Here is a 26,623-nt window from a genome sequence, read left to right on the forward strand (position 1 = left end):
GGGACAGGATAACCCCGGACTGCTGCCAGCAGTGGAGGCGAGAGGGACCCGCTCGTCGCCGAGCGCATGGTAGGACGCGGGGCCATGCGCCCATGGTCTCACGTGGGGTTTTGGGGTCTGCGGTGTCCAGGCAGGGTGAAAACAAATCCTATTTTTCCTCTGGAAGCCAAACAGGGGACCCAGTAGATGGGATCAATTCCGCACGGGGATGTGGTTTCCCCCTCCTGTGTGAAGCGGGGTGGAAACCCCCGGGCTCGATTTTAGGGGAGGTGGAAGCTGAAGGGGAGACCGGTGCTTCCCCCAGAGCCCGTTTGTCGGGAAGGACGGGCGCTCGCTGGTTGCTTCAAGGTTTCCTTGTGCCCATTGAGACCTGTAGTCATCACCAGGTGTTGGTGGTGGATGGGGAACGCTGGGTGGCTTTGGCTCGGAGCCGATGTGGCCTCCCCGGTCTTCTCCTGTGGGAAACGTCTGTGTGTTCGTCCTTGCTCCGTGGCTCGTGGCTGTTTAAAATTTTCTAGTAATGCTGATATTGGAGCGTTGCTGGTTTTGGTAGGGCCTGGAGGTCCTTGTCTCCTGCTCTGGAGTTCCTGGTGGTGTGGTTTCTCTTGCCAAGACCTTTCTGGACTTGGTGGGACCAGGACATTGTACCTGTCCTCTAGGTTGTGCAAATGTCTCCCCATAGCCTTGGGTTTGCCGTGGGGCAGCAAGGAGAGCCGGTCCCTGACCCATCCATCATCCAGACCTGCCCCTCCAGCCCCTTCCCATGCTGCTATTTCAGATGATGCTCCCATGCCCATGGGGCTTCCCAAGCCCCAGCTGGGGCAGTCACTGAGGGGATGGACATGGGATTTGATTAGTTTTGCTTGCTCCCCAAATCAGGCACGGGCCAAGGACTTGCTGAAGTGAAAGGCAGGAGGGTTTTGGGTCGTTCTGCACCACAATCACTTTATCCTCAGCCTGAGCAAGGCTTTGGGAGGTCTCTGAGTCCCCACCAAAGGCTGCTACCCCTTGAAGTTCAGTTGTTGGGGGGTGGTTTGGTTGTTCGTGCCCAGACGAATTCTGGGACCAGGCAGAGAGCAGAAAGCGCGAAGCCTTTGTGAAGCTGGGGACAAAATGGTGAGGGTGTTTCTTACTTAGCCTCAACGTCTTTTCAGCGAGAGAGGGAGATTTGGGTTGGAGAGCTGCTGCCAAAGCCAGAGCAGGTTGTCCAGCTTGGGACATCTCCAAGGATGCAGGTCCCATGGTGTCTCTGGGGGGCCGCCCTCCGTCCCCACGTACACAATGACCCCAAGGAGGAGACAGAAGGATGGGAATCATGCAGATTCCTGGTCTCCTAAATGCCTTTTGGATGTCTTTCACCCAGCCTCTCTCGGTCGAGGGATCCTGCGTGAGTCACCGTGTTGAGGTAAGCGTCCAGTCATGGAGAAGAGCAGCTCTGACCCGTTCCTCTGGCAGCTGGCTCTGTCCCTCCCTGGAGATATCCGCAGTCCCTGGTTTTGAGCCCAATCCCATCTTTTCCTGTACTTCTCCACTGAAATGGCTAAAAAAAAAAAAAAAAAAAAGAGCTGAGTCAGCGCAAGGGATGACTGGGACGCACGGTGCCGGCCTAGGACAGATGGGACCATTTGCTGTGGTTTTGGAGCTGGTCTAGATCCTTGCTGCCTGTACCCTGCCTGTGTCCTGCCTCCGCTTCTGGGTCATCTCCAGCATTGCCAAGCAGCTCGAGGAGCTGGAGGGACCACGTACGGACGTCTTGGCTCGTCCTGGGATTCATGTAGCTCAGTGTGGCCTTGGTGAGTTGATGGGTGAATAATTTGATGGAAGGCAGCACCGGTGCAATTAAAAACGTAGGGTCCTTTGGCTGGGGAGCACTGAGCTGCGTGCGTTCAGGGTGCTCTTACCCCTACATTGGGTTTTTCACCCCGTTACAGAGCTGGACGTCGTTCTTTTATCAGCGGAGTCTGCTTCACCCCCTCGCAGCGATGATACGGGGTCCTCCAAGCTCAGCCGCTGCCCCGAGCTGAGCAAAGTCCCAACCCAGGCAGCTCCTCCCAGGCCGGAGCGTGGCTTCAAACACAAGCAGCTCCCCACCAGTGGGTTATTCATCCCACCACGACGAGCTGATGGCCTGGCGTGCGAGCCTGCGGCGTTCATCTCGTAGAACGGGAGCAGATGCGTGAGTGTTTTTCCACTCTGGCTGTCGGTTGGGCCCTTTGTGATGTCTTTTCCTGCCCGTGCAAAGTCCAGCAGCAGAAATATCAGCACCTGGACGGTGGTTGCACAACCCCGGGCTTTTCCAGCCCTGAAATACTTAAACTTCCACCACCCTGTGCCTGCAGAGGGGTGAAGGGACCCACGTCGCTCCCAGGAAGCCCAAACAGAAGCGAAGACGGAGCTCTCGGTGTTGCGTGAACACGGCGGCGCCGTCCCCAGCTCCGTCAGCAGCCGGCTAAGCCCGAGTCAGATGAGACGCGATGTGCTGCCAGCACGCTGTGCTCTGAAGAGCTCCCGTCCTCAAGGTCACCTGTCCGCAGGCTTAGGAGCGTCCTTAAATCCTGCCCTGAACCGCCACGCAGCACGAAGGAGGAAGAAATGTCTCTCATTTCCATCTGCAAGCGGCCGAGAGCTTTCGTCAGAGCTACGTGCCGGAAAACTGACCCTGAGTGTGCCCGTTTTCAGGAGGAAACGTGAAGTTCGTGTCTCTGGCCAAGCCCTCCTGCAGCAAAGTCTGTCCTCATGCCAGCTCGTCTGTATTCAGGAGCACGAGCGAAATCCCCAGCTTTGCTTCTGGCAAGCCACGGCAAAGGGTCGGAGAACGCCATCGTCTCGTGTGGCTCCGGGGAGAACGTTTGGCCGCTCGCGTGAGGCTGTGGGTGAAATGATTTCCGCCAGAGAGCGGCTGTTGCGAGCGCAGAGCGATGCCGCGCTCTTGGGACGGAGGAGTAGTGTCTACCCCAGGGATTTGGGGCAGGGATACCATCGAAGAGCTCGACTCTGGCATGGGTGGCCACCCAAACTGAGCCCGGCGCGTGCAGAGCACCCAGGTTGCTCGTCCAGGTGCTTACGGTGGATGGGGTGGGGGTTCCGGGGTGCAGGCGGTCGTCTTCTCTTGTGCAAGGGGAAAACCCTGCCGTGGAACATCTTGTGGTGCTCATGCAAAGCCCTTGCCTTCACGTGGGAGGTGTTGGTCCTATTTGGGGTGAGTTGGAGAAGGAAGAGCTGCTGGTTGGACCTTCCTTTGCAGGATGTCCATGTTTTGCTTCTCCCGTTGTCCGCTCTCAGCCTGGAGCCCCGTGTTTGCGCCCAGGGATGTCAGGATCGCTGACCAAAAGCACTGACAGCACCTTTGCGTGCTGAACACCGCCGTTTGCCCTGCAAACACGAGCCCAGCTTGGGTTGGACCCGCCGTGGCTCTGCCAGCATGGATGTGGCCTTGGAGAGGTGGTCTTGCGCGGCTGCTTTGGGCTGGAAGAACCAAGTTTGGGGTGGTGGGATGGATTTGGAGATGGGCTGGGATGTGGGAAACGAAGCTCCTGCTTCCCCGCTCTTCCAGCGAGCTTTTGGGGAGCTAAATATTCCCTACGGGGCTGGGGGCTGGAAAACCACCCCAGTTCCTTGGCCGTCGTGTAGACCTGGCTGGCCGGCCGTTTCCAGCGTGGGGATTCCTCACGGCACTGGTAGCAAACCCAAACCTGCGCCATCCGATGGGGCAGAACTCCCCGTGGCTGCGTTGGGTGGTAGCACGCCGGTGAAAACCCAGCCGCTCGGCTCCGGCACCGCCGCAGCATGGGGAAGCGGCGTTTCCCCACGACTACCGAGCAGCGTGGGTCCGTCCACTGGGGTATTTTTTTCGGCATTCCTGGTTCCTCTCGTGTTTTTGGACTGTGGAAGGCCACGTGTCGAGCTGAATTTTTTTTCTTTTCCATATTATTTATAAGAAGCTGTCTGGGCTGCTGGTGCCAAGGAGCGATTCCTCCGGTACCTTTTGCTCTCAAATTAAACACCCGAGATTAAAGCGTGAGCCTTGAGTAGGAGCCGGTCTTTAATTCCAGAGCCAAATCATGCCTTGCGACATCTTGCGTTGCTCAGAAGATGATGCAAGAACCTACCCCTTGCCTAATACCATTGCTCAAATGGCAAGGGCCCTCAGCCTGGCTGTAGAGGAGCTAAAATACCTCTTTTGCCCTCTTTTTTCGGTTTTAGGTAGCTGGAATAAACCCCAGACCTGGGAGAGCATGTCTAGGCTGAGCGCAGCCTTTTTGGAGGTGACGAGCTGGTTCTGGGGGTTCTTGGAAGCCTTCAGATCGCTCAGAAAAAGCGGTATTGCAAATTCCCATCCAATTTGCGTAATTTTGGAAGAGTTCTGGCCTAAACCAAGTCGTCAGCCTCTAGAGGAGCCTGGTTTTTCCTCCCTTGACTGGAAACCAGTTCACCCCATTCCTCAGACCGACGTCCTTTGGAAGTGCCGGCCCTTCCGCAGTGGGAACCCAGCTGTTCTGGGAGCTGCTGGAGAGCTCGAGTTGGAGCGGAGTCTCCTTCCTCACCCTTTATCGCTGAGATCGGAGATGAGGAAAGCATGTCGAGGTCAGGTGGGGATTCTTCCTCCCATCCTGGAGGACTGTGTGGAAGGGGAACCTGTTGTATTCAGAGGATGAAGCCTTACACAGTTTGGGAAATGATAGTATTTTAGATTTTTCTTTTAGTCTTCATGGCTTTGTGCTCTTTTACACTGTCACTGGGCACCGCTTGGGAGCTGGGTAGAGAACTTTCAGGAGAATATAGTTTCTTGGTTGAATTCCAAGAGAGAACCTCTCCCTGTTTCTGGCTGGTCTGGCATCTTGATGGAAACAACCATCCACAAGACCTCTTTGCTTTAGACTCTTAAATTTATTTGGGGTTTTAATGCTAAAATCACAGAATAGTTGAGGTTGGAAGGACCCTCCAGAGGTCTTCATCCCAACCCTGTGCTGCAAGCATGGCCAATGTTAGGTTGCTCAAGCCCCATCCAGTTGAGTTTTGAGCATCTCCAAGGATGGAGATTGCCGACACAGGGCTGTCCCACTCCCACGGGGAAGAGTTTCCTGTGTTGTGACTTCCTTGTCCTCTCCTTGTGCGTACCCAGGAGGAGTTTGGCTTCGTCTTCTCCACACCAGTTAGTGGCTGTAGGCAGGACCTTCACGCTCTCATCTTGACGCGGAACGAGCCCAACTCCCCCAGCCTGTCTTCATCCATTACGTCCTCCAGTCCCCGATGGCTGGGGACCTTCATTGACCTCGCTTCGTTGGACGTTGGCTCTGCCAACATCTCTGTGACCTCCTGACACAGCAGGGCAACCTCGCTAATTATCACAGCTACCATCTGGTGGGTCGTTAGCCTTAAAAAACGTGTTGAGTGGCTCCGGTACAAAATAAACGGGACCCTTTGTGTAGGAAGCGTCTGCCATTCGAAGGGCGGTGATGTGGAAGAGCACCTCAAGGTGCGTCCTGGTGTTTTCTGGAGTGGCTGTGAAGGTTTAGGTGAAATTTTTGCACCTCTTCTGTTGAGCCTCTCGAGCATGCCGTTAACCTCTGCTTATCAAGTCAGACCGTGACGGCCTTGACGAGCCGGGCCTTTTTCAGCTCTTCTGGAGTTGTCGGTCTCTCTCAATCCATGACCTTTGGAACGCGTGATGTGATTAACCGTGGCCACGTTCGTCTAGAGCCGGGTCCGCCGCGTCTAGGAGAGCTCCTGGTCTCCGCGTAACCGCTCCTGTACTGGGACACTTGCGAGTTTTCCCTTATCTCTGGCTTTTTGTGTGTGTTTTGGCCACCAGCTTTGTTGCAGGCTCATGGGATGGTTCGATTTTGAAAGTGTCCTGAAGTCTGGCCAGGTTGCTTTAACTCTTGGGGTAGAGGAAAAAAACAGAAGAGACCCGTGGCCCCGATACGAGGGTGTTTGACCTCTCGGAGGAGAGACCGTGAGCTCAAAAATGAGTTTGGGTTCGCCGTGCTCTCTCGGGAGAAGCTGCAGCCACGCTGCTGTGGTTGGAGGAGCGGCTCTCGCTGGATTACCATAGAGGGTAAATTGGAGCCTGCGAAGTCCAAGACATTAAGCTCCCTCATCTCTCGCCGTTTCCAAGAAACCAGGATTTGCAGGGAGCGCGGTTACATGCTCATCAGGAGAAAGATAAATCACCGCGTGTTTTCCTCTAAAGGAGACAGTTTCTAAAAATAGGAGCGGTGCTGGAGCTCCGGAGAACAAAAGAGTCCCTGGAAGGCTCCTGCCACTGTCCTTTCTCGGCGGTCGGTGCTCGCTGCCCCTCGCCGTCCACGCGCTGGGGATTTATGGACGTGTTCAAAATCTGCCGATTTGGGAGGGCTGGGTTTTTCCCCGTCCTTTCCCCCGGCCGGTCGGTGACTCAGGCTTTGCCGAGTGAATGCTGCCGGTCTGCTGTGACCTCGGCAGCTTGGCCTTGGATTCCGCCGGCCTTTTCCGAGATGATTTTGAAACCGAAAGGATCTGCTCCGGGAACCGGGGGTGCTGCCACCTCTCTGGGGACAGGCTCCGACAGCGCCGATGCCGGCTGAATCCCGGCGACGTGCGTGGTCCCAGCTCTGCGTCTAGATGAAAGATCTCAAACCCCCTCACCTCCGGATGAGACCTGCACGTTGGAGACGCTCAGCCGTACGAGTCTCGCCTCTGAGGTGGCTCACCTGAGGTGTTAGAAGGATGGGAAGCCAGCCCTGGCTTTTCAGTCCCTCCTCTGGTTTCCAGGCAGGTTCTGCCCTGCCTCCACCATCTCTGTAACCAGCGTGGTGGCCTGAATCCCACGTTCCTCCTGGTTTTACGGCACGTAACCTGTAATCCATAGAATAAACACAAACTGCGAGCGGCTGCGTCCATCCCGGAGGGGACGGAGGTCAGTTTGGGCCATGGAGGCTCTCACGGGCCAAGCCTGCAGATGGTTGCAACGAAACCCATCTCCCTGGCCGTCTTTCCCAAGCGGTCCCCATTCCCTTTCCAAGGTTTGCAGCTTGAGCCTGCTCTCTGACCTTAAGGCTGCCTGGGTCGTTGGTCAGCGCGTGGTGGAGGCTGAGCTGCTCCTCGCAGATCCCTTTTCTCCGTGAGCCCCATGTGGGGTTGGTGCTGGGTCTGCATCTTCCCTCAAGCTGTGGACATCTTCCCACGGCCTCCTGCTTATTTCCACCACCCCGGTGAGCTCCAGGCAGCTCTTGGGCTGCTGGGCATCCCATGACCGAAGATGATGATGATGATGATGGGAGCAGGGAAGCGGGACAGTTCCTCATCCCAGCAACAAGCTTGCTTCCCTGGGGCCAGGCTCCTACGTGTCCCATGACCCAAGATGACGATGACTGGAGCGGGGACGCAGGGACGGTTCCTCGTCCCGGCAGCAAGCTCGCTCGCCTGGGGCTGGTTCGCAGCAGGAGGCGACGTGGATTCGCCCAGCTACGCCTCTGCTTCCCTAAGCTGTCATACCAGGCGAGTCCCTGCTTTCCGTACGGCTGGGACGCGTGGCCGGACCGGGACGGGGGGAATCCGGCACGAGGAGCGAGACTCCCGTGTCCTGCCCTGAGCCCAGCCCTGGCTGCCGGAGCCTCTGGGCCAGGTAGGTTCCATCCAGAGATCTCCGCCGGACCGGGCCGAAGGCTTTTCTCCTCCTGAAGAAGGCTTTACCTGGGTCTGATGCAGCTCGGCAGACCCTGCAGACTTTCAGGAGGCGTTTGCCCGCCTCTGTCGTCGCTGCCTGAAATCCTGCCTCACATCTCACGAGCGGGCTTGGAGGCGATTTTATTCAGCCCGGGAGCCGTCCCGGGGGTCTGACCGATGCCGGAGTGAAGCGAAGCTCCTCCAAGCCCCAGATGATGCTCGGAGAAACACCGCGTGCCGGTCCAAGGGCAGGGAAGCACGCCGGCGCCGGGGAGGCTTCTGAACCCCATCCATAGAGCCAGGGATACCGGTGGTCTTCTCGGGGTGGACCAAGACACCCTTCGTCTTGCCGTTCGGCCACGGCTCCGTGCCGGATACCTCCCCGGCGAGCAGGGGCGTCGGGAGCGCGGCCGGCAGCGTGGGCATCTTGCCGTCAGACCGCTTAGCTGCAGGAACGATTATACATCAAATAGTTGCGCGTGGCATTAAACCCTCTTAAGTGTGGCTCGGAAATCCTCCCGTAATCCGGACCCAGCTGTAGGAGGGAAGGACGGGCAGCAGGAGCAGAGGGGGTTTATCTGCTGGGAAAGCTTTTTTAACATTAAAACAAACCACCACCACCAACAAAAAAAAAATCACTTTATTGCAAATTGCGTTGAAGAAGCCTCGCTTGGGCACTGACCTCGGAGCTTTCCTCTCTGTTGCAGATGAGCCTGATCCTGCCCTCTCCGGTGCCGTCCCAGCCACAGCTCACAGGACCGAACTCGGGTAAGTTCCCAAGGGACGCTGCAGAGCGGAGAGCGCCCGGGAGCCCGTCTCCCCTTGCTAATGGTACTCCAGTTATGCAAAGCCCCAAAATATCTCCCTGGCTGTCCCTGAAGAGGGTTGTCCCACCACCGAGGATGTCAGCAGGTTCCTTTGGAGCCAGGCAGCACAGTCCCCTCGCTGCAGAGCAGTGTTGGCTGCTCTGATTCGTCTCATTTGTTCTGCTTCCCGACAAACCAGCCTGCTTCTACCTACCCTGAATTACCCCTCGGAGCCATCCCAGTTCCCCTCGGAGCCATCCCAGTTCCCCTTGGAGCTGCTGGGGCTGTCCCTGCTACGAGGGAAAGAGAGATGCTGGGAGGTGGATGCTTGATTTGGCTACGTTGGGTGTCCCAGAGCTGCTAAGGGGTGTCCTAAATAGCTCCAAGCACCCTCGAAAAGGCAAGTTTTGGGGTGCCAGCCCAAGGCTCGTGCAGGGCAAGGGTCCTTGTCCCTCCTCGTAGCAACAGAGACTCAGGCCTGGCTTGGAATCGCTCTCCGTCTTAGCCCGTTGAGCGATGCAACCAATGCCCAGCGCGTTTTAATGGGCTTATTTTAGTATCTGCTGTTGACTGATACTTCCTGGGCCAGCGGTTTCCTTAGCGAGTTATTTTTAATAACGTTTGCAGGGTTTACGGTGCATATGGGAATCGCATTTCCCTGATATCAAGCCACAGACAATGGCGAGCCCGTCCTCCGGTCCGCAGTAATTTCTCCCGAGAAAAAATAGGGAAAGGTTTAGAGCTGGGAGGGCAAGTGAGGTGGGGTGGGAGGGTCGTTTCGCCCCTAAACTTGGCTTTTTTCAAGAACAAGCTGGAAATAAATAGGTTTAAAAAGAAGGAGAGAGGCAGCGCGAGAACCGCGTGGAACTGGCAGCCCCGCTGTCTCCAACAAAGGCGCTTTGTTCTCCCGGCAGCACAACTTGACCCGTGAGATAGTGTTTTGCTGGCCCTGGAGCAGCTCCTTGCACGAGGTCTCGAATCACCGGGCTTCGCCGGGTGTCGGGCTCTGCCGTCGGCAGGTTGCTTCCCGAGGGATGGTTTAGCAGGGGGCAGGAGGAGCTGGGAGGCGGTGGTTTCCACCCCGCTCGCGGCCGTGCGTCCATGCCATGGGTGCTGCGTAGAGGGAGAAGCCAGACAATGAAGCTGGCTGCAGAGGGTGGAACCTGGGTCGCATCCTTACGGCAGGGATGGGGATGTGGAGGAGTCTTGCAGGCACCCCAGGTCTGCTCGGCGCCAGAGCCAGCGTCTGCCAAAGCTCCGTGAAGCTGCCATCGGGGACATTGGGATCTCTTGGACCCCGGTTCAGAAGCCTGAAGGTGGGGATCCGATGCCGTTCAAGGCTTTTTGCTTCCCCACGGGGCCTCCTGCCACCCCAGCAGAAGGGCTTGAGGCTCTTGTAGATCCTGTTTCATAACTGTTGGTCCCGTACCAGATGCCTCCAATCCCTCGAGGCGTCTCGGAGAACGTCAAGTGCCTCCTTTACGCTCTCCTGGCCCTCACCATGTCTCTTCCTCTTCCAGGAAAAAGCCTCCAAGCCCAATGTAGGACTTTCAAAACCACCAAGCTGGGGCTGCCCATGGGGGTGCTTGGCCCTTCTCTAACACCCACCATGTCTTCAGTGCCGTGGTGGTACCCGCAGCACCCATCTGGGTGGCATGGGGGCCCCCAGTCCCACCATAGAGCTCGCCCCATGAAGGCATACGGTCTCCAGCAGCTTGACGGGGTCTTCCCAGCTTTGGGTTCCTTGCTGAGGGTTTGGAAGAGGATGGGGAGGAATCACTTTGATCCACTGTGGCTTGGGGTCTCTGCACAGGGGAGAAAGACTTCCCACTCCCGCTCTGGGGAAGGAACGCTCGGAGACTTTCATTTAATTGCGGAGACAAACCATTCTTTGGTCCTGGAGACCTTTGGTGTGGTCCATGTTGACACTTAAATCCATTTTTATGCAACTTTGAAGGGCTCATTGGCCTGTTCTTTGGCCTGATAGCGAGAAGTGTCATCGCTAAGTGCAAATATCCCTGTTGAGCTGGGTAAAATGAGGCAATAGGGTGTCTGAGCATCCCAAGAAGTTAGGAGGGGAAAGGGAAGGAGAAGCAGAGAGTGGGGTGGAGCAAGGGGAAGATGACTCCTGGCCCAAGGCGGGAATTGGCGATGGGAACCCAACGCTCCTGTGGTACCTGGCATGAACGTGGCAGAGCCAGAGAAGATACAGCCATCGCTGAAACAAGTGGAGCAAGCCCAGAAGAAGATGGAGAAATTATTTTAGCTGCACGTGGCCGAGGGAGGGTGGGAAGGGGTGGGCTTGGGTTTTGTCCCCCAAGTCTTGAATATTTGGGGCAGTACGGGAGTCGCCATGAAATCCCGAGTCTCCTGTTACGCCGTAACACCCTGCAGGCTCGCTCTGGTGTCCCCCAACAACCTTTTTGTCAGTGGAAATGTTTGTGTTATCCCGTGAACCGGTTATTAACTCTCGAAACTGATTTGCAGCTCCACGAATGAAGAGCGTTTGGAGTTCAAGAAGGCTTTGTACAGAACGGATGCCAGGAGCTCCCTAGACCTGCGAAACATGACCGTGTCCGCCAGCGTCACTTGGGACGCTTCCACCTTGGAGACGAGAGCGGGCGACAGGAGAGAAGAAAGCACTTTAGAGAGACTCTCTGGCTTGAAGGACTCGAAGGACGCGCGGTGCGTGAAGGAGTCGGCGTTCGCCGTGGAGCCCCAGGTTGTAAATACCGTGCAGGTGGATCCTGAGCAGCTGGAGAGCGACTCTGAGGACCTGGATGGTGGCAAAGTGGCAGCAGAGATGCCCAGCCCTTGTGCTGGGGCATCGGTTGGCGGCAGCGAAGAGAAATATCTTAAAAATGAACCAAAGCAACTCGAAGGCCTCAGCAAAGAGCACTTAGATAAAAGCAAGAGGGGAATCCAGAGGGTCGACTGGATTTCCAGACCCAGCAAAAGCCCAAGTCCTCACTACAAAGACATAAGCAAGCCAACAGATGTAGCAACCAACTTCCCCTTTCGGGGACAGGCCGTGCGTGAAGTGCCTCCTCCGCTGACTCCGACGGTGTTCAGAAAAACGCTAAACCCTGTCCTTGGCAAGTCCAAATCCCTGGAGAGCTCTTCGTCCCACAGGAAGGGGCTGATGGTCGATTCGGACTTGGGCGAGATCAACCCGCTCAACGCGGCCGAGTGGACGATACAGAAGCCGGGTCTTCAGCTCGGCGCAGACCTCACCGTTGGCAAACAGTCCTGGACGGTAAATGCTGAAGACTCGGTGGAGCGGATCCCGTTGATGTCTCTGGAGCCCACTCCCTGCAGCTCCTATGACATCGAGATGAGGCCCTACGTGTGCAGCGTCTTGTTGGAGGAGCAGGGGAAAGAGGAGCTGGGTCCGGAGGAGGACCCTACGGTCTACACCTGCATCGAGTGCAGCATTTACTTCAAGAAGAAGGAGCATTTGATGGATCACATGCTTCAGCATAATCGCGGACCAGGGAGGGACCAAGACAGAGACGCTCTGGGAGGGCAGTGTCAGTTCTGCTGCAACGAGTGCGGCTGGGCCTTTGGAGACCCCACGTCTTTGGAGGAACACAAACGGCTCCACCAAGAGTCTAGGGAAAAAATTATCGAGGAGATCCAGAAGTTGAACGAGTTTCCAGACGAAGGCCGGGAAGCCCGGCTGCAGTGCCCCAAGTGCGTCTTTGGCACAAACTCCTCCAAGATCTTTGTCCAGCATGCAAAGATGCACGTCAAGGAGAGGAAGGACCAAGGGGCGAAGAACATGAATCTCTTTGGAAGCACGGGCAGTGGAGAAATACGGGATAGCCCCATGCACGGCATCTACAAACACTTCAAACCAAGTGAACACATGTCCCTGCAGATGCAGGTACCGCCTCACAGCAGCGGCAAAGGACTCAGCACCTGTATGCTCTGCAGCTTCCCGGCCCCCAACGAGAACATTCTCAAGGAGCACATGAAATACGCCCATTCCCACCTCTCCTGGGACACAGAGGTCTATGAGGATGATCCCAATCAACCGGGAACGAGCAGAGATGTCTACAGCCCGGCCAGGCCAGGCCGGTTTGCAGAGACGGATTATTTCGGCAAAGCGGACCGACTTTTGCCTGCACCTCACCGAGAAAGCACATCACATTACGAAGCGGTCCACGGTTTTGCCCTAACTCACCCGAGACTCGAGAAAAGCAATGGGGCAAGTAAAAAGGACTACCCGACGTCAGGGTTTCACGCCAGGAAAGCAGCTCCGTATGCCACCCCGCACAAAAACCTGGGGCACCCCGGTTTTCCCTCTGCTAAAGCTTATTCCCAGTTTGCTTTGCAGCAGCTGAAAAAAAAAGCAGCAGCTCAGCACCTTGAAGGAGAAGGCGATGGTCTCAGGAGCCACCCGATGGGGCTGGAAGAGCTCAGGCACAAGTGGATGTTGGCCAACGACGCTGGGAGCATGGAAGGGGAGATCTCCGTAAGCGCAGAAATCGATCTGAGCGAGAACAGAAGCGTCAAACCCGTCACTGTCCCTCAAGCTGCCTTGGACCTGAAGAGGACGTTCAGAGACACCTTGAAAGCCACGGATTCTTCAATAGCTTCGGAGGAGCAGCAGCAGCAGTTGCGGCAGATGGTCCCCATCATCCTTCTGGAGGAGGTGAACCTGCACCCCAAGGCGACGAAGCGGCCCCGGGGGAAGCCGTTCAAGAAGAAAACGTCGCTTCCTTCGCGGGAATTCATGATGGAAGAGCCCCTTCCCTTGGATATGCTCCTACTGGATTCTCCTCTGGAGGGTCCTCTGGAGCTCGATGACCTCTTGGACTCCGACTCGCCCATGCTGAAGAACGAGGAGAGGAAATGTCCCTACTGCCCAGACAGGTTTCACAACGGGATCGGGCTGGCGAACCACGTGCGGGGCCACCTCAACAGGGTGGGGGTGAGCTACAACGTCCGTCACTTCATCTCAGCGGAAGAAGTGAAAGCTATTGAGCAAAAATTTTCCTTCCAAAAGAAGAAGAAAAAAGGTAGTATGTATTCAATTCACCGTGCTTTCTATTTTCTTATTTTAATCGGTGGGGTTTTCTCCTCCCACCGAGAACTTGGGTACGTATGGTGCTGTGGTCAACCCGAAACCGTGGCGGTTGCGGCACAGCTGGTGGCACGCGGTTGTCTCCGGGTGCCATAAACCCCCCCCAACCCCCCCTCGGAGGCCTGATCCGGTGACGTCACTGACTCTCTGTCCTCCTTTCCGCAGTTGCAAACTTCGACCCGAGTACTTTCAGCCTGATGCGATGCGAATTCTGCGGGGCCGGTTTCGACACGCGAGCGGGTCTCTCCAGCCATGCCAGAGCCCACCTGAGAGACTTTGGGATCACCAACTGGGAACTCACCATCTCGCCCATCAACATCCTCAAGGAGCTGTTGGCCAACTCGTCGGAGCATCCGATGCTGCAAGCGGCGATGGGAGCGGAGCCCTCGTCCCCGAGCCGAGAGAGGGAAGCTCACGGCTTCGTGCCTCGCAAGAGCGTGACCCCCATGTCCGAGTGCAGCGTTCCACGGTCTCCTCTGTCGCCGTTCCCCCCGTCCTGGGGAGATGAGCCCCTGCAGTCCTACAGAGACGGTAAGTGTCCCCCAACGCCCCGTGCGAGCCAGAAACCCTCGTGATAACCCCACACCGCCGCGTCCTGCTGAACAGAGCCTTGCTGGAGGGCGGGTATTGCCGGGGAAGGGTTTCATCGGCGTAACGTGGTGTTGGTTTATCTGTCTCCGTCGTTGCCGCGAAATCTGATGCTGGTTTAGGGCAGGCGGGTGGAGGTGCGCCAGATAAGAGCCCACGCTGCCCAGCTCCTTTGAGGGGTGGGTGGAGGGGCTCGCATCCCACCGGGGAGCCGTGCTTTGGACGTTCGGGCTTTGTCATTTGAAAAGCGTTGTGTTTAGGAACAAGGTTTCCATCAGGGAAACCCCTAAAGCTTTGCAAACCATGAGAGGAGGAGAAGAGCACGGCCACTGGTACCAGTCCATGCTGGCAGCGCTCGCCCATGCAGAACGCAGGACGTGACCTCTGGTCCCCAGGTCTCCGTTCGCCCCTCAGCTGTTTATTTTCCGTAGGGGTTGTGTTACTGTGGGGGGAAGTGCAACGGGTCCTTCCCAAATGGATTTGTGTCTGAGCCGGTCCCCCTCCGTTACTGGAGCTCCAAACTATTCAACCAGGATTATCTATTCCAGAGCAGAGCCTCCAAAAAACTTGAGTTTGCGCCAAAAACTTTACAACGTACTGTTCTTCCAAAGACTAAAAACTTGCTCGTGCGTTAGGAAAACCAACCACCTACCGACACCTGGTGCTTCTGGCAGCGTCTGGAAGTCCTTGGAGCAGCTTCTCGTGAAGTTCTGCTCAGCCTAATCCTGCGTTAGACTCATCCCTGCAGCGAGGGAGATATTCAAGACCCGCCTGGACAAGGTCCTGTGCAGCCTGCTGTAGGTGACCCTGCTTCAGCAGGAGGGTTGGACTAGATGACCCACAGAGGTCCCTTCCAACCCCTACTATTCTGTGATTCTGTGAGAAGCTATCTGCCTTTAATTGAAATATCCGAGAGCCTGTAATCCCGGCTCTCCAGACTGCTCCACATGCCTGGGCTGCTCTTTGGAACGAGTCTTGAGCGTAATGAATGCAAATTAAAATACGAACCAACCCAAACTCTTCTTTCTTGGCATGGCAGACCTTGGCTGATGATTAGCTACCGGCCCGGGGTGGTGGGTGATGCCAGTGAGAGGCGTTTTGGAGGGCTCAGCTGGGTTTCGGCTGCCAGCGGCTGGATGCTCCCGCTGCCAGTGACTATCGCTCGGCAATTTTGAGGTCTCCCGGTGCCCAAAATTCACTGGCACGAGCCGTTACAGATAGCGCCGCTGTCAGCGAAAACTGGGGCTTGGGGATTTTGTGCTTACAAAGGGTGGAAAGTAGCTCGGTGAAGGAAGAGCGTGGCCACCCTTCAGTAACGTCGGAGAAGAGGTGAACGCAGTTCTTAACATGGCAGACCTAATATCAAATGTCCCCAGTGTGAAGTTTTAGGGGGGAAAAAAAAAAAATGGGTCATGTCTTGAAATATGATCTCACTTATCGGTCCGGGCGACGTCACTCGAGTTGTTTTTCGGCATATGAGGTTGGGCCGGGGGCTGGGAACATCTCCTGCTCCTCGCTGTGCCCATCTCCGGTTCGCTTGGAGTGCCGGCGGGTGTTTGGTGGGAGAAATGGCTCGGGAATTGTCCTTGTAGGTGAAAGTAGGTGAATTAGAGCTTGATTTTGGTCAGCTTCAGTGTTGTGTTTAAACCCAGACAAGGCTGAGGATGGACACGTGGGATGCAGTTCAACAGGGGCAAGGGCAGGGTCCTGCACCTGGGGAGGAACAACCCCACGCACCAGGACAGTGGAGTCTCCTTCTCTGGAGATATTCAAGACTCACAGAATGGCGGGGGTTGGCAGGGCCCTCTGGGGGTCCCCCAGCCCAACCCCCTGCCCAAGCAGGATCACCCAGAGCAGGCGGCCAGGGGGGCTGGAATATCTCCAGAGAAGGAGACTCCACAGCCTCCCTGGGCAGCCTGGGCCAGGGCTCCGTCACCCTCAGAGGGAAGAAGTTCTTCCTCGGGTTCAGCTGGAGCTTCCTCTGCTCCAGTTTGTGCCCGTTGCCCCTTGTCCTGTCGCTGGGCACCACTGGACAGAGCCTGGCCCCGTCCTCCTGACCCCCCCCCTGCAGACACTGACCGGCATTTCTAAGGTCCCCTCGCAGCCTTCTCTTCTCCAGGCTGAACAAGCCCAGCTCCCTCAGCCTCTCCTCGTAGCAGAGATGCTCCAGTCCCCTCCTCATCCTCGCAGCCCTGCGCTGGACTCTCTCCAGTAGCTCCTCATCTTTCTGGAACTGGGGAGCCCAGCACTGGACCCAGCACTGCAGATGGGGCCTCCCCAGGGCAGAGCAGAGGGGCAGGAGAACCTCCCTGACCTGCTGCCCACACTCCTCTTGATGCACCCCAGGATCCCATTGGCCTTCTTGGCACCCAGGGCACGCTGCTGGCTCATGGTCACCCTGTCGTCCCCCAGCACTCCCAGTCCCTCTCCGCAGAGCTGCTCCCAGCAGCTCAGCCCCAGCCTGTCCTGGTGCCTGGGGTTGTTCCTCCCCAGGGGCAGGACCCTGCCCTTGCCCTGGTTGAACCTCAGCAGGTTCCTCTCTGCCAATTCTGGAATTTATAGAGGGTTTTACGCAGTACGAAGGAGCTAAAGGCCGTTAGCGAGTTATAACAGTAGAAGGACCTCGTGAAAAGTCAGCGGTGGCACCACACCGGACCCGGCAGCGTCTCCACCGGTGGCTCCGTGTCACGGTGCCGGCAGCCCCGTGCCGTGGAAGCGGCGAGGCTGCTCGGCGTCGGCAGGCAGCTCTCCCCGAGCGGCTTCCTGCTTCCTTCCTCTCCGCTTCCAGGCGCTCGACCTGCCAGGAGGTCTCTGCCAGCGGCGCAAGATGCCTCTGGAGCTCTGAAGCGCTACGAATATCCGTAGACCCTTAGCCAAAACCCTCCGTCGTGGGGGCAGGCAGGGAGAAATCTGCTTTTTGGGAGCGTTTCATGAACCATTTTCTGCGCCGGCTGCCGTTTGTGGCTTCTAACGAGGCTGCAGCGGGGAACGAAGGCGGAGGATTCGGCCCCGGGTGCCGGGAGATTGATTCGATGAGCGTGGCGGTGCTTCTGCGTTCTTGGGCTTGTGATCAAATCACCGTGAGAGCTGAGGGTCTCTGTCCTCACGGGGTGAAGTTTCCCCCTTCCCGGAGCTGCTCGTGGGGGGACACAGAGAGGAAACAAAGAGCGGCGTCGGGAAAGGGCCGCGGGTTGAACGCGCGCTCGCTCTGCCGACGAGCGGGGCGGGAGAGCTGGGTTGGCCCTTGCCGGTCTCCTACCGTTGGCTGCTTGTTTAAAAACAAAACAAAAACCAAAAAAACCTCCTTTTTAAGCCAAACTGAAAGTCAAAGTGAGGAAGGAGGTGTTTGGGTCTGTGGTGAGGACTTGAACTTGGCTGCGCTGGTTGTTCAGACGGGAGCGTCTGTGGCAAAACCAGGGTGTTGGGAGATACCGGGGGGATGGCGGGGGTTGCCTGTTCCCTCCTGCTGCTGCCGAGCAAGCCCACGGGACCTAAACCGACCTCAGCTTGGCCGCTCCGGGCTCTGATGGAGACTCCACCACCGCCCTCGGCACCCACGCTGCCGGCGCCATCCCTCACCCTTGGAAAGCCGACGGAGTCTCCGGTATTTTGAGTATCTAAATCCATTACTGTTCATTTTACCCACAATAAGCAAAGACAACGGTCTGTGCTCTTCTGTAGACCCAGAGCTTTCAATCTCCCCTTTTTGGTCACAAGTTTAGACCCTTGATCATTCGCAGTTCCCTCCACGATGTGTCCAAACCCTCCCTGAAGCGCCGCGCTCACCGTCGCCGTGTCCCGGCCGCCGCGCTGTGGAGAGCAGGGGGTTTTGTCTCGGCTCTTGCCCGTCCCAGGACGGGCCGTAACGTAGCGGCGGTTGCAGCGTTCACTCCGGTTTGGTTTTGAACAGCTTAAAACTCTGAAAAAGTCTTTTTTTTCTCCCAGCCTTTTCTGCGAGACCGCTGGCTCCTGAGCTGTCCCCAGTGGAGCCGGTGGCTTCTCCGGGGAGGTCCCCGCGCTCAGCGGTGGCTTTCCCCGCCTGTTGTGACGGGCGAAGGTGCGTCCCGCTGCTGCAGCCGCCGCCTCCAAGCCCGGCTTGGCTCGTTAGCGAGGCTGTTTGTGTATCTCCTGGCTCCGAACCTGCTGGCAGCCAGCTCGGAGAACACGTGGCGCTTCTTGGCAGGCTTCGGGAAGTGTTAGGCAACTGCATCCTCTCCAGAACGGCTCGCGGCTCTGCTGCCTCACCGCGCTGTCGCCGGGCTGCTTTCGTAGGCTGGGCACCATCATCCCCTGTTGTTTTTCTCCCTTTTTTTTTTTCCAGATTTAACTCTCCGTGGTTTCTCTTCCTGTCCCAAACCATGAGGTCTTCTGCTAGAGCAGGATTCCTCCTCTGGATCTGTTCCCGTGTAGCGATGGTGACGTTGCGTCACGTCTAGGGATAGGAGCAAACGCACGTTTGCTGGTTAACCCCCCACCCCGCGCAGAGTCTTTCCTTCGGGAGCGCGTCTGACGTGGTGTGGGTCTTTAGGAGCAGGAGGGGGTCGGTTGAATGGCATCAGCTTAGGGAACGATTCTCCTACTCTTCCATCTGGTACTTGCTCATGTTGAGCCCCCTCAGATGAGGACTCAGAAGTGGGGTTCGCCCCAAGGTCCTGCCTTGGCTGAAGAGTGTCTTCTCGCTCTCTAGAGCATAATTTTCAGAAAGAAATAAACTTTCTTAGGATTTCTTGGGTTGGAAGAGACCCACGAGGATCATCCAGCCCAACTCCTGACTCCACAAAGGGCAACCTAAAAGTTAAACTCTGTATCTAAGGGCATTCTCCAAATGCTTCTTCAACACCAACGGGCTTGGGGGCCGTGACCTCACCCCTGGAGAGCTCGTTCCAGTGGCTGATCTCCCTCTCCATGAAGAACTCTTCCCTAAAGGCCAATCTGAACTTTCCCTGATGCAGCTTTCAGCAGCTCCCACATGTCCTATCACCCAAGTGAAGAGATCAGCACCTCCATTTCTTCCCCCAGTCGTGAGGAACGCGTAGACATCAATGAGCTCACCCTCAGTCTCCTCTTCTCCAGGCTGACCAACCCTGGTGTCCTCAGCCGCTCCTCACAAGCCCTCTACTCCCCTCACCATCGCTGTTGCCCCCCTCCAGACACGTTCTAACAGTTTTATGTCCTTCTTAGACTGTGGAGCCCCAAAGTGCCCGCAGAACTCAAGGTGAGGCCACACCAAGATGTGGGACCATCACGTCTTTCAACTGGGCCTAATGGACCTTAGGATACGGGTGGCCCTTTTGGGCATGAGGGAACACAGTTGACTCCTGTTGAGCTTCCCATCAACCAAAAACCCTCAGGTCCCTCTCTGCAGGGCTGCACTCCAGGACACATGGAGAACAGAGAGCTCCTTCCCATGGACAATGAGTGGTAAAGGGACGGGGTCTGGGTGTCAAGGGCTCCAAAATTGATTTTAGGGGTGTCCAGGGGGATCCCTGGCGTGGCCTGCTCCGAGATAAAAGTGGGCAGAGACCCCGCAGGCGCTTCGATTCCTCCCCCCCACTCTCTTTTTATCCAGCGTGGCCAGGGTCAGGAGAAGCCTGGGAATTTGTGGTGCCTGGGACGGGGACAACCACGGCGTGAGCCCCAGCGAGAGGCTGGAGGAGATGGGAAGGGGAAGGCTCCCCCAGCAGCACAACTCGGGCTGGAAGAGGACGTTTATTGTAGATTTTGTGGGGTTTTTTTGAGCCTTATTTCTTCCTCGACACTTTGACTTGGGAGCGAAGTCCTCGGCGCAGCGCGGCGGAGGCTCCGATTTCCACCCCGACCTTTGCTTCCTCTGGTGAATTGTGGTCGCCCCTCCGCGAAGGAATCGAGGCGCTCCGCGGACGTGGCCTTTTGTCCTCCCTTCTGTCGAGGGCAGCCTGTGCAGCCTGCTCTGGGTGACCCTGCTTCGGCAGGGGGGGTTGGACTGGATGACCCACAGAGGGCCCTGCCAACCCCCACCATTCTGTGAGGAGCACGCCCGCGCGTCCCGCGGTGGCCGCGTTAATCGCGGATGAACGGAGGTTAGAAAAACCTTCTGGAGGTCCGCACCTGACCCCGGCTGCCAGCAAGGCCAACTTCAAAGCCGGGTCAGGTTGCTCAGGCCCGTGTCCCGTTGAGTTTGGAGAGGGCTGGAGGCAGCTCCACCTCTCTCCCGGGTTAACGTGCCCCGAGGACCCTCCTTGTGTTACGATTCCCGGGTCACGCTCTCCTTTTGTGTCGGCCTTTCTGATTTTCCTCCCTGCGTGCTCGTTCTGCGCTCAGCCGCGGCCTGACCTACTTTCCACCGTCTTTGATTCCTTTCTTGAGTTCCAGGTTATTGAAAAGCTCACGTTAGCCTCCCCCTTCCCTTCCCTCCTTCCCCTGCGCGGGGATAACGCGGGCTGTTGCCCTTGATTCTGCCTTTTCTCCCGGTCTCTGAAGATTTCTGATGGTCGGCAGCGCCGCAGGGAGGCCGGACGTCGGTTCTTAGCCTGAATTCGAGCTCCCGTTTTCACCGCTGCCGATCTGCGGCCACAGGAGACGGCGCGAAAATCTCTCGGCCGGGTCTTGCAGCGCAGGAACGGTGGAGTGAGGATCCCCGGGGACAGCGCTCGAAGGCAGATGGTCGCAAGAACCTATTTCAGCCTTGGCAACCAAGGGTAGAAATTGTCCGTTTCCTGGTGTTTTTGGGACACCCTGGTTTGTAAGCAGGATGTTGCGGGGGCGGGGGGGACGGGACCCTGAGCTGGGATGACCCAGGGATACCCACGGGTGCTGCGACCACGTCGGGTTCAAAACCAACCTCGCGGCCACCTCCGCATCGCGGCAGGGTATCGGCGGAGGAAGGGACGAGCATCTACTCCTTGTACTTCTCCTCTCCCCGTGAAGTTTCGGTGAGCTGCGCCTGCCGCAGCGATTCCTCATGACCTCCTAGCCCCCGGTGTTGGTTCTTCTCCAGCTCCTTTAAGCCAAGGAGAGGTTTTATGTCTTAGCACCCCCGAAGAGAAAGAAGAGAGGAACTTCAGGCGTGGCTCCTTAGCAGCTCGCCCTCAGCAGACCCAGCGAGGGGAAGCACCATGTTTAAAATTATTCAATAGCTCGAAAGCGCGACAGAGAGCTGGCAAAACCTGGGCTTGGCAAGGAATCGGCTCGCACAGAGCTCTGGCTGCCGTCGGCTGGCCAGCCAGGGCAGATGCTTTCATCCTCGCCCTAGACGGAGCCCGTTAGCAAGGCAGCGATCGGGCAGTCCCTGCCTGTCCTTGGCATCTCCCCTGCCCCTTGTTGCCTTCACCGGATCTTCAGGAAGATTCGGCTGCAATTTAGGGAATCGTTTTCTCAGACCGCAGCTGAGCTCTGTGCCGGCTGCTCTACGGATCGTCCCCTGAGGCGGGGTTAAAGCAGCAGCCTGTCCGACCGGAGCCCTTTTCCAGGTGCGACGGGGCTGTCAGCTGCTACCGAGCGTGGTTTTGTTGAGGTTTAGCGTGGGGATGTTTCCACGGGTGTTCAAGGACTCGTGAATCTCTGTGCTGCCCCGCAGATGTGAGCACGTGTCATCTCAGCACCCAAAAGTGGCCAGGATGAGACCCTCCGTGGTGTCACTGCACAGAGACCGGAGCCCCTGGGGATCTCCGTGGGCTTTGAAACTCCCTAAAAATGTCAGGATTTGGCCCATCGTGGCTTCTTTAGCCACGCAGAAGCTGGTTAATCTCGCAGAAGCTGGATTAACCATCCACCACCCCTTTTTAAGCTGCCTTGCGATGCAAAAGTCCGTCGAAATTTGAACCTCCAGCGCTTCCCCGTGCTGAAAAATGAAGCATCCCATGCGGGACTGGTTTTGTTTTAGCTGTGGCTCTTGCGGGCTGTCTCCTCTTCCCCCACCTCCTCTTCTTGGTTCGGTTTCGTTTACGCACTCTGGGAAGGGCAGGTGGGTTTGCCATCGCACGCGGGTGTTCCCGGCCGGCTTTTGGATGCGTGTTTTCAACTCGGAAGCCCAGAATCTGTAAGGAAACGTTTGTGGCCACGCTGGGACTCTGCGTGTCCTTCGCTGGGGAGGTGAGGAGGAGGATGGAGCTGAGCAGAACCCATCTGAGGTAACAATTCCACACTCCATCTTGCTGTATTTCAATTTTGGGCTCCGTAAGTAACTTTTTACTTCGCCGTAAGTCCCTTCGGTTGGCGCTGGGTTTATCACCCTGATGTGCCGGGAGTGGATGGGGAGGGTTCTGGCAGGGATTGGTCCTCTCCGCTCGCCGCTGATCTGCACTTGTTACGGTTGCTTTGCGATCCGGTTGGATTTTGGTTCCTGATCCGGATGGATTTTGGTTTCCTACACGCATTTCCACCGCGTTCTCCTCCTCCTCCTCACACCGCGCTCCGGCAACGTTTTCCTTTTCCAATGGGACTCGTCGTTGCTTCTCTTCGCCTCGGGCAGCGCGTGGCCGCTGTCTCCCTTCGCAGGGCTCGCTTTCTTCCCACGCCTGCTGTCATTTTGGAATGCTTTTGCCAAAAACCTGGAATTCTCCCATGGTTCCGGTAGTGCTTTTCGGTCTGTTTAGGAGCAGGGCTTTCAGGGAGGCTTTGCTGCCATTGCCTCTGTCCCCTCGGGTCTGAACCCGTGCTCAGGTGCTTTGAGGAGGGATGGCAGTGCCGTTGGAGACGGGTGATGTCCCCACATCCCTCCTCTGGACAGAGAATTGCTTGTCGTTTCGCTTTTTAGCGGACTGGTTTGAATGGAAACCCCGCTCCCCGTGGCACCCCGGGCTGTGGCAGAGCCGTGGGGGGACTGGGATGGCCTTAGGTGGCCTCTTCGCTCTCGGTAGGTGTCTGGGTGACACTTGACGGGGTGGTCCCGTCCTCTGGGTAACGGGGCTGGGGCCCGTGGCGCGGCCGAGTGGTGTGGGGAGGGGGAGAACCCCGTTAGGTTGAGTCAGGGGTTGCAGGCCCTGGGGGGGGGGGGGCCTGTGGGGCTGGGCCGGAGGTGTGAGGGGCACCGGACCCCCATACCTGGGGCCTGGGCCTGGGCTCTGTCCCTTACGCAGAGCCCAGGCCCCTGCCCAGGGGACAACGAGGCCCCGTGGAGGCCTGCGGAGCCCCACGGGCCCGGGCCTGGTCCCGGGGCCTTGTCCGGTACCGGGAGCCAGGCCTGGGCCTCGCACTCCGCCATGGAGCGCCCCTTGATCGCTCGGCGCTCCTCCCTTCTCCCTGTCGCCCACCCCCCGCGATTGCTCGGCGCTCGCCCTCCCACCCCGGGGACCGGCTGCTCCCCCCCCCTCACCCCCCCCTCCCCGGTCTTCGCCGTTCCCTCACTCGGCGCTCGACCGCGCGGCCTGGCGGGCCGGGCGCGCGCCGCTCGGCGCTCGACCGCGCGGCCTGGCGGCCGCCCCGCATGTGCCGGAGCCAAGATGGCGGCCTCCACCTCTTCGCAGCCCAAAGTGACAAAAGCGGCGGCGGCCCCGAGACCTCGGGACCGGGACCGGGGTGGGGACGGCGAACCCGAGCCCGAGGCGGCGCCCGAGCCGGGTGAGCCCCCGTTTTCCTCCGCCGACCCCGCCCCGCCGCGCCCGGGCCCACCCGCGGCCCCCACATCCCCCCCATCCTCCCCCTCCCCATTCCCCGCGGCAGCGCCGGGCCCGACCCGAAGCCTCCGCCGGTTCCGGGCCCGGCCCTGAAGGGGAGGGGAGCGGGGGAGGTGGGTGACGGGGGAGGCCCCGGTGAAGGCCGCTGTCCCCGAGCCGCCGCCCATTTCTTTGTCCGTACCCCGGCCTGGCTTTGTCCCTCCCGGGGGCCCAGCCCATCCCGTCGGCGGGGCCTCCCGGGCCAGGCCTGGCGGCTCGCAGCGGGCCGCGCCCGGTTCCTGTCACCGCCGGAGACCGGGCCTTTCCCCTTCTCCCCGCCCTCCCTTTGCGGGGGGGGGACGAGGGACACGATCCGGGGTGGGGGGGGGCTGCAAATCCCGGCCGCGCCCCGGCACCGGGTGTGGGGAGTGGTGCCCGGTCAGCCCGAGGCAGCCCCCAGCCCATCCCCAGGCCCGGGCGGGGCTGGCAATGGCCGCTCTCCTCCCCCCCCCAGGGAGCTGCCACTTTCCCTGTCGCGTCTTCCTTAGGGAGCTGTCACCTTCCCCATCCCCCCCCCCCCGCAGGGAGCTGTCACCTTCGTCATTCCCCTCCCTGCGGGGAGCTGTCACCTTCCCGGTCCCCTCCCTGGCAGGGAGCTGCCACTGTCGGTGTCCCCTTCCCCCCAGGGAGCTGTCACCTTCCCGGTCCCCTCCCTGGCAGGGAGCTGCCACCATCGGTGTCCCCTTCCCCCCAGGGAGCTGTCACCTTCCTGGTCCCCTCCCTGGCAGGGAGCTGCCACCATCGGTGTCCCCTTCCCCCCAGGGAGCTGTCACCTTCCCGGTCCCCTCCCTGGCAGGGAGCTGCCACCATTGGTGTCCCCTTCCCCCCAGGGAGCTGTCACCTTCCTGGTCCCCTCCCTGGCAGGGAGCTGCCACCATTGGTGTCCCGCTCCCTGCAGGGAGCTGGCACCATCATTGTCCCAGTCCTGGCAGCCACCATCCCTGTCCTCTTCCCCGCAGGGAGGTGCCACTGTCGGTGTCCCCTTCCCCAGCTGGGAGCTGCCGCCATCAGTGTCCCCTTCCCTGCAGGAGCTGCCACCTTCCCAGTCCCATCCCTGGAAGGAAGCTGCCACCTTTCCTGTCCCCTTCCCTGCAGGGATCTGCCACCATCGGTGTTCCCCCTTCCTGGTGGGGAGCTGTCACTTTCCCCGTCCCCTCCCCGGTAGGGAGCTGCCACCATCGGTGTCCCCTTCCCTGCAGGAGCTGTCACCTTCCCAGTCCCCTCCCAGTAGGGAGCTGTCACCATCCCCTCTCTGCAGGAGCTGCCACCATCAATGTTTCCCCTTGCAGGTGGGGAGCTGCCACCATCAGTGTCCCCCTCCCTGCAGGAGCTGCCACCTTCCTGGTCCCCTCCCTGTCAGGGAGCTGCCACTATCAGTGTCCCAGCTCCCCGGTGGGGAGCTGTCACTTTCCCAGTCCCCTTTTCAGCAGGGAGCTGCCACCGTCAGTGTCCCCTTCCCTGCAGGAGCTGCCACCATCCCAGTCCCCTCCCTGCAGGAGCTGCCACCATCCCTGTCCCCTCCCTGCAGGGAGCTGCCACCATCGGTGTCCCCTTCTCTGCAAGAGCTGCCACCTTCCTGGTGCCCTCCCTGTCAGAGAGCTGCCACCATTGGTGTCCCCTCCTTGTCAGGGAGCTGCCACCTTCCCGGTCTCCTCCCTGTCAGGGAGCTGCCACCATTGGTGTCCCCTCCCTGTCAGGGAGCTGCCACCATTGGTGTCCCCTCCCTGTCAGGGAGCTGCCACCATTGGTGTCCCCTTCCCTGCAGGAGCTGTCACCATCCCTGTCCCCCTCCCAGCAGGGAGCTGCCACCTTCTCGGTCCCCTCCCTGTCAGGGAGCTGCCACCGTCCCCGTCCTCTCCCCACAGGAGCTGCCACCATCCACCCACTCTGCCACAGAACGATGCCACCTTTGTGTCCCTGTCCCCCCCACCCCAGGGAGCTGCCACCTTCGTGTGTGTCCCCTGCTGTCACTGTCCCCTAGGAGGGAGCTGCCACAGTTTCCCCCCTCCACAGGGAAATGCCACCACCCTCCCCCCCGCACTGTCCCCAAGCCGCCCCAGATCCCTCTGGCACGTCACCGCTGTCCCAGCCGTGCGTCACCTGCCCCTGTGCCGGGCATCCCCCTCGAAAAGCACCCGCCAGCGCCACGCAGAGCCCCTGTTTCTCCGATTCTCCCCCTTGAGCTCTCCAGAGCCGCTTAAACCTCGGCGTAACGAAGCCGCCTCCTCGCCCCGACCTCCCTCGGGGCGCTGACCTTCTCCCTTCTCTCGGCAGTCCTGGCTCCGGAAGAGGAAGAATTGGTGGCCATGGAGGTGGCGTCACCCCCTCTCCCGAAAAAAAGCCTTCCCGCCGGGCAGCTGGAGCAGCCCCCCAGCAGGATAGGGACCAAACTGTCTCCTGAGCCGCCCGGGAGCAAGCCAGAGCCTCAGGATTCCAAAAGTGAGTGCTTTCGCCCGGCTTCTCGTTTCCGACAGCCGAGCGCTGGGTTTTCGCCGCGAGGAGAGAGCGGGGGGGAGCCTGGCAGGCATTTGTGTGAACCCGTCCGGGAGGATTTTCGGGTCTTTTTTGCTTAATTAATCCTCCAATTAAGAGGGTGGCCGTGTTGTGCTCCGATATTGTCGATTTGGGTTCCTTTTCTTTCCCCAGCGCTTTCCAGAGCTCGCTGGGACCACTCCCCATCCTCCTGAAACCACCTCAATCACTCATTCCTCTCCTAATTAACGACTTTCCCCCATAACGATCGCTTTGAGATCCCTCTCCCTTGCCGGCTGGGCTTCGGAGCCTGCCTGCAGCTCGCCGAACCGAGGAGGGGCAAGGCTCCCAAAAACCCTCTGCAAAACATCCTCGAGCGGGGGAAAAGC

General features: G+C 58.7%; 1 protein-coding gene across 7 annotated transcripts in view; it reads left to right on the top strand.

The window, feature by feature from the left end:
• WIZ (WIZ zinc finger) overlaps positions 1-26,623 on the top strand; it is a 54,547-nt gene that overhangs the window by 20,024 nt on the left and 7,900 nt on the right. For 3 of the 7 annotated variants that reach the window (XM_075445970.1, XM_075445972.1, XM_075445973.1), the window contains exons 2-5: positions 8,355-8,415; positions 10,941-13,480; positions 13,708-14,073; positions 26,037-26,201. In XM_075445970.1, the coding sequence (XP_075302085.1) occupies positions 8,355-8,415; positions 10,941-13,480; positions 13,708-14,073; positions 26,037-26,201 (3,132 nt within the window). Of the gene's footprint in view, positions 1-1,769; positions 1,794-2,349; positions 3,058-8,354; positions 8,416-10,940; positions 13,481-13,707; positions 14,074-23,536; positions 23,668-26,036; positions 26,202-26,623 lie in introns of those variants that run through there. The other 4 variants (XM_075445975.1, XM_075445974.1, XM_075445971.1 and 1 more) reach the window with 4 other exon arrangements.

The sequence above is a fragment of the Opisthocomus hoazin genome, chromosome 35 (genome assembly GCF_030867145.1).
Source record: "Opisthocomus hoazin isolate bOpiHoa1 chromosome 35, bOpiHoa1.hap1, whole genome shotgun sequence".
In the NCBI taxonomy this organism is placed as follows: Eukaryota; Metazoa; Chordata; class Aves; order Opisthocomiformes; family Opisthocomidae; genus Opisthocomus; species Opisthocomus hoazin.